General features: G+C 42.6%; 1 protein-coding gene across 1 annotated transcript in view; it reads left to right on the plus strand.

The window, feature by feature from the left end:
- SAP130 (Sin3A associated protein 130) overlaps nucleotides 1–12,204 on the plus strand; it is a 16,846-nt gene extending 4,642 nt beyond the window's left edge. The window contains exons 7-17 of the mRNA XM_029085700.1: nucleotides 534–675; nucleotides 945–1,066; nucleotides 3,678–3,980; nucleotides 5,008–5,182; nucleotides 6,345–6,449; nucleotides 7,187–7,548; nucleotides 8,955–9,200; nucleotides 9,506–9,631; nucleotides 10,579–10,682; nucleotides 11,369–11,482; nucleotides 11,712–12,204. Of these exons, the coding sequence (XP_028941533.1) occupies nucleotides 534–675; nucleotides 945–1,066; nucleotides 3,678–3,980; nucleotides 5,008–5,182; nucleotides 6,345–6,449; nucleotides 7,187–7,548; nucleotides 8,955–9,200; nucleotides 9,506–9,631; nucleotides 10,579–10,682; nucleotides 11,369–11,482; nucleotides 11,712–11,870 (1,958 nt within the window). The 3' untranslated portion in view covers nucleotides 11,871–12,204. The remainder of the gene's footprint in view (nucleotides 1–533; nucleotides 676–944; nucleotides 1,067–3,677; nucleotides 3,981–5,007; nucleotides 5,183–6,344; nucleotides 6,450–7,186; nucleotides 7,549–8,954; nucleotides 9,201–9,505; nucleotides 9,632–10,578; nucleotides 10,683–11,368; nucleotides 11,483–11,711) is intronic.
- The last annotated feature ends 441 nt before the right edge of the window (nucleotides 12,205–12,645 follow it).

The following is a 12,645-nucleotide window of genomic DNA, read 5'->3' on the forward strand; positions in this document are numbered from 1 at the left end:
TTCTTTTATTTTCTTCCCCTGCCATAAATTTCCAAGGTGTGCAGTTGTGCCTCGATACGTCAGTCTTTCCTGTAAAGCTTTTGTAGGTGTTTTCATTCTTTTCTTGGCCTCTATCTATGTATACTTCTTTTCCATGATCTCCTTTTCCTTAGTCTCTGTCGAGTTCTGCTTTGAAAACTTGGATAAGTTGACAGCAGAAAGGATTGGGCTGATCCTACGGGGAAAAAAAAATCGTTTCATTTGAGCACTGGAGTAACTTAATCTGTTAGTCAGTAAAACTTATATATGCACGTATAATGTTCTTCTATTCTGGTATAAATTGATGGAAAAGGCTGTGTTTCCCTTGCTGTTTCTTCCTATTGAGCAAATATACCATCGCTGTGGATAGGAAATCATCTGGATGGGGTGGTTTTTAATTTGAGGGGGAGTGGTATTGTTTTGGGTTTTTTTCCCAGGATAATGAATCTTGCTTTTGCAGTGTCTACCAACTTTTCCGTTGACTGTTAACTGATTACATGTTTGTCTTTATACAGCTAAAGTGGTTCCTCAGCAAATCACACATACTTCTCCCCGGATCCAGTCTGATTACACAGCAGAGAGGAGTAATCTCATACCCCTCTCCAGTCACCGGGCATCTCCAAACCCAGTAGCAATGGAAACCAGAAATGACAACAGGTGAGGAAATAACAGCTCTATGAAGTAGAGTATGTGTGAGTAGATTTTGAGTGCCTTGCTGCTTTTCTAGGTTCTGATAATGCTGGAAATAATGTCTTAAAACATGGGATGGGGGTGATTTGGTAATTTTGAATTAATCATGATAGTTGAGATTCTTGATAGTTTATGACTGTTGAGATTACAAAACTCGGGGAGTGGCCCAAAGGCAGGGGTTGAACATGACCTGTTGAAATGGTGTGTATAATACTTGCTGGTTTTGATGCCTGTAGGCAATCGGTGCCTGTCCAGTTCCAGTATTTCTTACCGACATACCCACCCTCTGCCTATCCTCTGACTGCGCACACCTACACCCCCATCACCAGCTCAGTGTCCACCATTCGCCAGTATCCAGGTAAGACAAAATTTGGAGCAAGCTGACTTTGAGGCTTTGTTCAGTTATTAGCATATGTATGAGCTTTAGGGATGGGAGAAGCTAAGAGGGTTTTATGCTTGATTCTGACAATTTGTCACAAGTCTTTGATGACTTGTTGGCTGAGGGTAAAACTCATGGGCAAGGGGAGTTGAACTACTTCAGAGGTACTAAACACAGCTAATAACAGTTTTCTCAGGAGTTCACATTTGATGTACGAGGGTTTGCATCTCTCTAAGTAAAACTTTTGGGTTCTACAAATCAAAACAGTTCAACTCCTCCAAACTAGCTCTTTGATGCATCTTCATTCCATGCTGTTCTGACAAGCCCATTTTAATCTCTTTCCACATGAGTGTGCAGTTTGAGAGAGAAACCTGAACCAAAAATGGAAAAAATCGGATGCATTGCACACTTTTGCATTAGTATTCTATTTAAAGGAGTGGAGCAATTAATGTGTTTGAACTGTTGCAATAATTTGCAGATAGTCAAAAAATCATGTGTACTGTGAGCCCACATAGTCAACCCAAACTTACGTCACTCTGTGACAAAATTTGGAGTGCTTTTAGGTGAAACTTGAGTCATTTAGGACTGTTCTTTATGATGTGATAATCTCCACAGTCCAAACTCTAGGAATACATACAATTTGGATTTTCATGGAACATCTATATCTGCTGGCAGCATATTACCCTTCAGCAGTATAAGGGAATTTGGAAGGGCTTGGAGGTAGCAAAGCCCATTTGTTGAATGGGAAAGTATGCACTTTGAGTTTTGATGAGTTATGAGAATTGAGAGTTACTGGGGCCTGTTCTGTCATTGAAATTCCAGTGAAAAGTCCTGACTGCCATGTCCAGATTTGAGGTGGGCTTCAGGATAATGAAATGATTTGCAAAAGGGACAGGTGCGGGGTTTTTGTACCTCGGACTTTGGCTGAAGTTTTTAAAGGAGAATGTGTGGGTAAGTGGTGGTACTTGGTGTTGGCAGCTGTGGTTGAGGCGTGGTTACACAGCCCCTGATAGAACATGGTTGCAGACTATCAGGATTTCCAGTTTTGGTAGCATTTTGGGGTGATTAGGCTAACGCTAATTAAAAAAAAAAACGGATGTAGGTTCTTTACCAGGTGCTCATTGACAGAGACCTTTTGCTTGTTAAATTGACTTGAAGTGTCAGTTGAAGGTACTGATTATGGCAATAACTGGTGATAACTCAAAGCAGAGGTTTCAGGGTATCAGGAGGGTTGTGCACCTGTGTTGAGCACAGCCAGTTGAGGGCTTAGATGAAAGTGCAGAGGAGACTTTTAAAAAGGTCACTGAGCTTAGGAGTGCTAATATGGAATTTTGAGGAAGAATGTTTGCTTTGGCTTTCCAAATGCTGGTTGTGTTTATATAGTCTCCCAAAAGGATTTTGTTGGATAGAAAGTTCTGCAACAAGAGTGTTCCACATAAGGTGTTCTACTAAGAGAATTAATGTGCCATACTTTATACAGAAGCCATTTTCAGGGACCTGGTGCCAGATTTCAGGGCTTTGACAGCTATTTTTAGGGTGTCTTGTCAGCACAAGAACTTGATCGAAATCCTGTGACAATGAGAAAAACAGCTTGTTCTGTGATGAGAGGGCTCTCCATTGTTAGCAAGCAAGTCCATTGTTGGCAAGTTCGCACTTGCATTCTGTGTATGGCTGCAGAAATAGTGGTACTGTTCAGTAAAGACTGGAAATCTGGGGATACAGGAACTGCAGGTAGTCTAACGACATCGTTAAATGCTGCCTGGGAGAAATGTAATGCGCTGTATAGTAGATCTGGAAAGATGGAATCATAGTTGCTCAGAACTGTAAATTCAATTAAATGAATTGAACTTCTCGGAACAGGTGCTTCATTGGGAACATCATTCTGCCATAAGAAGATTTCGTGTTTGTTTTAGCTGTGGGATCCAGCCTATAGTTACAAGCCCTGTTCTGAGTCAGATAAAATTGTACTAACTTCAGAACAGCTTGTCCACTTGCACTAAGGAATTTTTTTTTTAATGACTATGTGGCTTGGGAAAAGGGATAAGGAAGTAAGCCCTGTTTTAAGGTACTTCCATTTGAGTCTCTGATTGCTTTTGTACAGTCAAAGGGTTGGTATTTTTTAACAGATGCAATGATAAGCTCTGTGGAAAGACTGTCTTTAGAAAAGAAATTGCTTAGCTTGTGATTTTTTTTTAATTCTTTTTTTTTAAAGCAGGGAAAATGCAAAGTGTTGGTACTTACAAGCATTGTAAAATAAGATAACGAGCAAAAATAGTGCACAGCTTTCTGAGACTGGAAGCTAGGTACAGAAATATAATTTGAGTCTAACCAAAAGTGGGACTTAAACTTGATCGTTTCCCTTGTTGCAATTTGAAATAGAAAATGGAACGGAAATAAACAGTAATGTTTCATTCTTCTGGCAGACAATCTGGTCTTTCCACTTAAATTTATTAGTGCAAGAAGCAGGCTGGCAAATAAATTTTTCAAAGCAAAATCGTTTTTGAAAGTAAATGTTTGAGTGAGCAGCGCGAGGGGGAACCGAGGCGACCCACTGGGTAGGCTGATGAGGTGTCTGTGTTGCTGTTCACAGTTTCAGCCCAGGCGCCCAACTCGGCCATCACAGCTCAGACGGGCGTTGGAGTGGCCTCCACTGTCCACCTCAACCCCATGCAGCTGATGACTGTAGACGCCTCACACGCCCGGCACATCCAGGGCATCCAGCCGGCCCCCATCAGTGCGCAGGGGATCCAGCCAGCACCAATCAGCGCCCAGGGGATCCAGCCAGCGCCCATCGGGACACAAGGACTCCACCCTGCCACACCAATTGGTGCACAGGGACTGCAGCCAGCGCCCATCAGTGCTCAGCAGCCACAAGCTGACGCCAAGACTTCAGGTAAGAGCAACCAGCAAAGTCTGCGCTTTGGACCTGGTCAGAGCAATGGAACTGCTGTCCTACAGATTTGGCGTGGGGTTTTTTTTTGTGGTTTTTTTTTCAGTTTGCCTAATGATCTTTTTTATAGTCTCTGTGGTCCAATAGTGGCCACTAAATACATTCATGTGCGTATTCTCCCAGCAAATATTTTTTATCTGTTTCTTAATTTGTTTCTTTCAAGTGTACTGGGTGCAGTGGGTGGGTAGCCTTGAATGGGTTACTTCAGTAGAAGAGACTGGTAGTGCCTGAGCTTAAACAGTTCTCTTCAGGAAGGCCTTGTGGGAAAAGTAATTTACAAGTAAATGATGTTCTCCAAACTGTTCTGGCTATACATTAGATGACAGTAGCAACTAAAATACGGCCAAGTACCTTCAGCAGTTGCTAACCTGATCTTGGACTGTGACAGAAACCATCTTTCATTGGAAATGATTGGTCTGATGAAACCCCAACAACTTACTGAAGAAATGGGATATGGCAACCAAGAGAATATGCTGTTGGAAAGCTGGCAGCCATACTGTGTGGTGACTTCCCGACTGTCTAAATGCACTGCATCAGTTAGCTGGCCAAACAGGCTTTGGCAGAAGGTCAGAACATAAACACAGCCGATGGTGCTTATTTACAAGTGGCGTGTATTGCCACATAGACTCTACCAGCAGTGCTATTCCGTTGACCTAGTTGTGCTGGTGATCTCCCTAGCAATTTCTGTGTTTTCCATTTCTTCTGGAAAAGATTATTTCCCTAGCAGCAGTTGTTAGGCAGGAGGTAGCTTCCATCTTCCCTGCTGAAGGTTCAGTAATCAGATTGCTTGTAGCAAAGGTATTGCTTACAAAATAGTCTGAAAGCACTGCAGTTAACGATTGAGGGACGTGGACAACTTGCGCTCTGCAAACACCTGCTTTGCCCTCAAATTTCCTTAAGTAACTGCTGCTTTTTCCCCCTCTGTATCTGTTCTTCTCTCTGCTGTGTCAATGTCCGTCCTTCCCAGCAGTAGTCTTGGCAGATGGAGCCACCATTGTAGCCAATCCTATTAGCAACACATTCAACACAGCTTCTGCAGCAACTACAGTTGTGCAAACCCATAGCCAGAGTGCCAGTGCCAGTGCACCAGCCCAGGGCTCTTCCCCACGCCCGAGCATCCTCCGGAAGAAACCAACCACGGATGGGTGAGTAGAATTGGAGATGACATGTGAAAGACACTTCTGCGCAATCTAGCCTGGCTAAATGGAATCATTTCAGTGGAGATAAGAAAAGTTCTAGCAGATTATTCAGTCAGCAGTCTCCTAGTTCTTGAAAGTGACCTTTTGAGGGAAAGTGGAGTTGAGGCTTTCTTGCATAGTGTACTAAAAACAAAGAGTTCATAATCTACTAAAATTAGAATTCTGTGCTTTGTCTTCAGTGCTTTTCTTGGAAAAATATGTGGATGAGTAGAAAGGACAGGATTAGTACCCTGCTGTGAAATCTGATTAGGAAAAAGGGAGGGAGTAACTTAAACTCTTAAAATATTTTCTGTTGTCTGTCTAATTTGAAATGCCTGAATAAAGAGGCAGGAGACAGCTTTAGCATTACAATGTATTTCCTTCCGACTAATGACTGAAAATGTTTGGAACTGATGTGTCCTATGAGACTAAACTTGCATGTTTATTTATATAAGTGGAAACTTTTTTAAGGTAGAAGAGCTGCAGGCTGTAAAACTGAAATGAAAGAAGCAGAGGTAGACCAGTAAAGAATGTTTCTATTTGAGAGGCTGATTATTTTGGACAACAACTTGACTTCCAGCCCCACAGGAGACTGAATAGTCTCTAAAATACTTTTCTGTGTTCAGCCCTGTGCTGCCTAACATCCACATTCAGGGCTTGAGGTCTTGGAGTCAGGCTTTGACACAGTCTAGTCCAACTAAACGGAGCAGATGCCTGTCTGAGCACTGTTCAGTTCCAGATGATTTGCTCAGTCTTGAAATAGCAGTGGAGGACAGTGGCATGGCCAGACCTCCCTTTGTCCACTGCTGGAGCCTGGCAGTCTCGGTGAGATGCTCTGACTAGCAGGATGACACCAAAGCTGTCATTCTTGGAGAAGCCCTAAATGGGAGTGAGACTAGGCCAGATCAACTAATAATTTATCTTTAAAGACAGTAAAACATAACTTCTAATTTGAAAAGTAAAACAAGGCTCTTTCTCTAGCAAATCAGTTATACTGAACACGGAGTGCAATGATAGAGCTATAACTCCTGTCCTGGTTTGGGCAAGAGAGGGCCGATTCCTTTGCTCTCAGTAGTATTTGATTTTGCATCAGGGAGGTGGGAATCTTCGATCTGTCTGTCTCTTACAGGCTGGCAGTCCGGAAAAGCCTGATTCCACCTCAGACACCTGAAGTAGCTAGCACGCGTGTCGAGAGTACTATGCGAAGCACATCTGGATCACCCAGGCCTGCTGGGTAAGACTTTTGGCAACAATCAACTGCATCCTACTAGTTTCATTATATTTGTTTCATTTGTATTCTCTGGCTATTGGAGTGTTTTCCTTAATTTATTTTGAATTTGTCAGTATGATAACTTTGAACAGACTTGACTAGTTCTGCTGTTGTGAAGCTGAGGCAGTAGCCTTTTAAAAGTTGTGGTTATGAGCTTTCATAGAAACAAACAAAAAACCCCTTTGTTGTTGTAAAGGATAGGCCTTGAAACTTTTTTTTTCTATACTACTTGGAAATTAAATCTGAAGAAGGGTAAATGGAGCTTCTACCCTGCTTCAGTTGAGTTCAGTGGCTTTACAATTTATTGTTCTATAACTATTAGCCACAGTGGGAGCTCTTGCAAACAGAGGATGGCAGGGCAGTACAGCTTTGCATAAAAGTTCCTCTTGTCTGTGTTGTGAAACTGTCTTGATCCTTTTACAAGTATTTTGAAGTTACCTGGAATTAGATTTGCTTGTTACAGTGAGTGGAAAAAAATAGCATCTATAATAAAGACAAAGGATTAGAAAGGGAGTGGAGGAGGAAATGTAATTGAGATGACACCTTCTCCTGCTGTTAAACACATTACTGAGCCAGGTGTTACTTGTGAGTGCTGGAAAAACTGGATAGTCTGAATCCAGCTCAGCTCACTCACTTTGTGCTAGGTGCTCATGACTGAGATGCAGTTAACTTCAGGTTGTTTTGCTTTTTTTATGTTGCAGTGCCAAGCCAAAACCTGAAATTCATGTCTCCATGGCCACTCCCGTTACTGTGTCTATGGAGGCAGTGTCTAATCAAGGCAGCGAGCAGCCCACCGTTGCTGTCCCCCCCACCTCCCAGCAACCCCCCTCTGCCATTCCAACAATCATTGCAGCAGCCAGTCCCACTTCACAGCCGGCAGCAGCTCTGTCCACCATTCCAGGAGCTGTAGCAGCCGCTCCACCAACTTCTACCACAATTGTGGCAGCCCCCGCTCCTCCATCAACCATGAGCGGTGCCCTGTCAGCAGTGTTGGGTCCTGCGGTACCAGAGATAAAAATCAAAGAGGAAGTGGAGCCTATGGACATAATGCGACCAGTATCTGGTAGGTGGTTGTTAATCATCAGGTTGTTTCTTTTGTTGTTGAGACAGTGTAGAAATTAGGAGGATTTCAGCACCTCCATCCTGAAAATGAAACTGCATCTCTTTCATGGTAGCACAGAATACCAGTCAAAGGGTTCCCCTATGCCTGATTAATCATGAAATTCTTCTTTGCCTTCTCCCTAATTTCCCATTCAATCGCTTGTTATTGTGACTGCTTTGTTCATGTTCAAATGATCCAACTCCAAAAAGTCTCTGTGAATTTCTTGTGTAAAATGCAAACGCTGAGCAGCAGTACCAATATATTGTGAATCAGTGAAGTTAATTACAGGTTTCTCACAAATCCTACTGTTCAGGTCGAAGGGCCTTTCTTGTGTGTGAAGAATGAGTGACCAGAGTAGGACTTCACAGGGCCCATCTGTGATTCATGAATATTTTTTTCTAGAACTTTAAAAAATATTCATTATATTGCCTTACTTACCCAGCTTGGCCATAGTTGCTATCAGAGGGTATGATCAATAAAATTCAGATCCTTATGGATCTCAGGTCAGGCACTATACAGTGGCAAAATGGTATGAATGCATCACACTTTCATGGGTTATGGGGTATCAGAGTTCTGCTTTAGTTGTTGGTTTCATCACTCTCCTTAAAGCTGTAGATTGTTCTGTGATGGAAGAAGCTGCTTGCTACAGATGTCTCTGGAGCACAGGCGGGTAGCATTAGGCTTTTCGGTGTTCTCTTGTCTCTTGATGGCAATTGTGAGTATGCCAAATTGTCAAGAGATCCCATCCTAGAAACTTTTTGTTGCAGCCTTAGTCATGGCTGATTGAGCTTTTCCCTCTGAATGTCAAGGAGTGTTCCCTCAAACTACCTGCTGCTGTGCTGCCCAGTATCAGAGTATTAACTTACTGGTACAGTGCTGTTAAATTGGCAGTACAAGTAGGCTCTTGCAAGGAGAGCCGCAGTCCCGATTTGATTGCATGTGACTCTCTACTTACATTAAAAAGAGGAAAGGGACTTACTTGCTATTGACTGTAGTCTGTGCTGGCAGACATACAAGGGTACCTTTTTTTACAGTAACACAAGGCGGATGTTGGTGTGGATTCCTTTTTATAGCATTCAGCTAAAGCTCTGAATGTGAAGGAACTGAGGGACAATTGTCTCTGCTCTCATTCTCTGTGCTCTTGTACACGAGACACTAAATATCTTAGAGTGTAGGCAGTTGCTGCTTGCTTAATATCTGGTCTTCTGCACACATGGAGCTATGCATACAGTACACATACAGTGGAGTCCACGCTCCTCACAACGCTGAAGCAGCAACTACTGTTGGAGGTAGTGTTCAAACAATGCTAGTGTGTTACCTTTACACTACTGATGGTTTGGGTTTTCTCCTTTCCTTCCTCTCAGCAGTCCCTCCTTTGACTACGAGTACTGTGTCTCCATCTTTGGCGTTGCTGGCCAACAACCTTTCAATGCCTCCAAGTGATCTGCCACCTGGTGCCTCCCCGAGGAAGAAACCCCGTAAGCAGCAGCATGTCATCTCCACAGAGGAAGGGGACATGATGGAAACAAACAGCACTGATGATGAGAAATCCACTGCCAAAAGCTTGCTGGTGAAGGCAGAGAAGCGCAAGTCTCCTCCAAAGGAGTATATAGGTAATGTCATCTCTAATGTCTTTTTTCCTATGCAAGTGTCTGTAGTTCTGCTTTCTTTTGTTTCTCATAGAAGGTGCTCTGTCATTATCGTGCTTTGAAAATATAAATAATACAGAATCAAAGTATCAGTTTCTCAGCACTCTGCATAGTGACGTTCAGGGAAAATGACCTTTCTTGACACATAGAGCATCATTTTACATGTAGTAGTGCTTACCAATCTCCTGCTGGCATTTGTGTCATACTCATCTCCTGCACTCACCTGCTTCATGATGATAATAACAGAGTTCTTCTGGATCCTTTTGTAGATGAAGAAGGTGTCAGATATGTCCCTGTGCGTCCAAGGCCGCCTATCACATTGCTCCGTCATTATCGCAATCCTTGGAAAGCTGCGTACCACCACTTCCAGAGATACAGTGATGTCCGGGTAAAAGGTCAGTCTGCTTCTTGTAGTTTGACAGTTTCATTCATTCAGGATGAACCACTTCAGTGTACCTGATAACGATGTCTTAGGAGCATTCTTAGCTAGCTAGTGTTGATAAGCAATCCCACAAAAAGATTTTAATTCCAATTTGGAAGACAAGGGTTGATCAAATGAGCTAATGACTTTGTTTATCTAGATCTTGCCTAAATCTCTTCTGCTGTCATGGTAGAGAAGAAAAGAGGGGAAAAACATTACATAGAGCTAGCTGTAATTTTGTAAAAGAAAAAACCATACAGTTATTGAGCAATGTATTTATGCACAGTGATAGAAACTTACTAGAGAAAGTAATCCTTAAAGAAGTGACATGCTATGGCGATATGCTATGGTTTAGTTTTCAGATTTTCTTACTACCTAAAAAACTTGCAGATTTAATGAGAAACATTCTAGATTTAGTGTAACTAGTCTTGTCAACTAATAAATGGGCAAATGGGCTTTTAAAGAAGAGTTGGGGTTTTTTTTCAATATGAGGAAAACAGACATCAGGTACTGTTTTTTAGGCTTTTTAGATAACATCTTAAGAGATTTTAAGCGGTTGAGTTTTCCCAACTTTGTAAATACATCAAGAAGGGAGTAGATATGTATTTCAGTGGTAAAGGACAGACCCTTTCCTTTTTTGTGCAGGGTGTTGAAACACTGAGCACTACCATTTTAAAATGAGGGGAAAATAAAACAGGATATATTTTTTCTGGAAATACAGATAACCTGTTAATAAGCAAGAGCAGCAATCAGATACATGGCAGATGAGTAGCTCTTTTCCTATCCGAATCAAAATATTGCTTACTCTGATTTATTAAGATGTATGGAGAGCCAGAGTTGGGTTAATGTTTTTGTTAGAGAAGAGAGGCCCAGTGGTCTCCTGAAATTTGAATAACATATCTTTGTATTTCCCGGTGACAGAAGAGAAGAAGGCTATGCTACAGGAGATTGCCAATCAGAAGGGTGTATCCTGTCGTGCACAAGGGTGGAAGGTCCATCTCTGTGCAGCACAGCTACTACAGCTGGTAGGTGAATGGGGCTTGCCAGCTTCCTACGACGTGGGGGAGCACGGAGTTGTGTAAGACAGGAGGATGTTTTTACAAACTCAGTACGTGGTCATCTGACATTGGGATACCGTAAAGGAGCTGGTGTGTAGTGCCCAAAGGGAGTGGGACATGCTTTCCCCTTTCTCAGGAATGTGGCATAAGTGGCTTGGAAACTTAGAGTGTTGGTTTTGATCCAGACATAAGAGCTGATGTATTTTGTACAGATGATCAAAATTGGCAACTTCCTCCTGCTGATGCACAGGTCTGAAGAAGCGTCTGTTTGGGATGGTGCGGCTGATCTGAGGAGGCAGCACTGATCCACATTCCTGGATGCTTCTGTTTCAGGTTGGGGGTGAGGTAGGTGCTCTGCATTCTAGCACCAAACTCCCCAAAACCTCTGCATTCCTGGAATAGCATTGTGAGAAACAGGGGAAACAGTTCTGGTTAGGGTCCATGTTTGTTCAGAAGTGGAGCAATCCTGTAAATAGGATGTTAGTAAGAATGATAGTGCCACACTCTGCATCAGAGGCTCCATCTTCTGAATTACTAACATGAGCAGCTGAGAGGGGAATGGATTATCATCTTCTCTGTGTACCTTTCTTAATGCGGGCGAATGTTCTCTGGCCTAGTGGTGAACCTTCTCATGAAGTGCTAATGTCTTTTAGACAAACCTGGAGCACGATGTGTATGAGAGACTGACTGCCCTGCAGGAGGGACTCATTCCTAAGAAAAAGGCAGCGACCGATGATGACTTGCACCGAATCAATGAACTGATACAGGTAGGCTCCTGTGGCCTCTCAACCCAGCAGAACTGCTTTAATTATAAAATATCCTACTGTGCTTAGCAAGAGCTAAAGCTAGCTTAAAATAAAAACAGCTTACAAAAACCCCACATAGGTACTTTTTCTGCGTTATTAGTGTCATCCGTTACAAGTGCTATTAGGAAAAGGTACAGCGATTGCTCAGATCGCACCGTCTGCTGTTAATGACGATAGTGTTTCATTTCAGGGGAATATGCAGAGGTGTAAACTTGTGATGGATCAAATCAATGAGGCTCGAGACTCCATGCTAAAGGTCTTGGATCACAAGGATCGTGTTTTGAAGCTTCTAAACAAGAACGGAACTGTCAAGAAAGTGTCCAAATTAAAGCGAAAGGAGAAGGTCTAAAGCCAGAATAATGACTCTGGAAATGGAGAACGTGTACAGAATGGAGTTGAACCTTTTTGTAGTTTGGGTTTATTTTTAAGCAGAGCATCTGAATAAAAAGGATGAGTTTAGGGAACAGATGGCAACAGATGGACATGTGAAGCCTGGTGACCTGAAGGGATTGTCACTGTTGTGTCATAATGAACAAAGATTTCTCTCAGGCTCATCCCTTTTTAAAGTCTTTCCAGTCCCATTTGTTTAACCCTCCTGATGTGTCAGTGCCTACTAATTGGAACTAGTGATGCAATGTGTGATGGACAGTGCTCTCCTTCTGCTCTGCAGCTTAGTGGTAAACGTACACAAAGTGTGTATACACCTGTGTATACACTTGTAAGGTGGGAGAATCTGCAGGAGACACCAAGAGGCTGACATACAGGTATCGACCCAGACAGCTGTGCTTCAAAGCATTGAAAACAACACCGCTTTCAGTTACCCCAGTCAGTTCTTGTTCTTCTGACCTTCCAGTGTCTGAAGTAGCCTTCTTAAACCAGTGCCACTGCACTAGATCTGCCTCATTCAGAATCTCCAATGGCTCAGAAGTCCTAGCTGTCAAGTTAAAAGAGGAAGAAAAAAAAAAAAAAAGAAAAAAAAGAAAAAAAAAAAAAGCGGGGGGGGGAAAATAATTTCAAAGTGATTTTGTAGTGTCTCTGTGTGTGTGTGTGTCTATGTTGGTGCTCTGGGATACTTGTTTTGAGGTACCTCTTGCAACAGAGGACTTCCTGTAGCTGGTGTAATG

Source organism: Antrostomus carolinensis, unplaced genomic scaffold (assembly GCF_000700745.2).
Source record: "Antrostomus carolinensis isolate BGI_N321 unplaced genomic scaffold, ASM70074v2 scaffold34876, whole genome shotgun sequence".
Classification (NCBI taxonomy): Eukaryota; Metazoa; Chordata; class Aves; order Caprimulgiformes; family Caprimulgidae; genus Antrostomus; species Antrostomus carolinensis.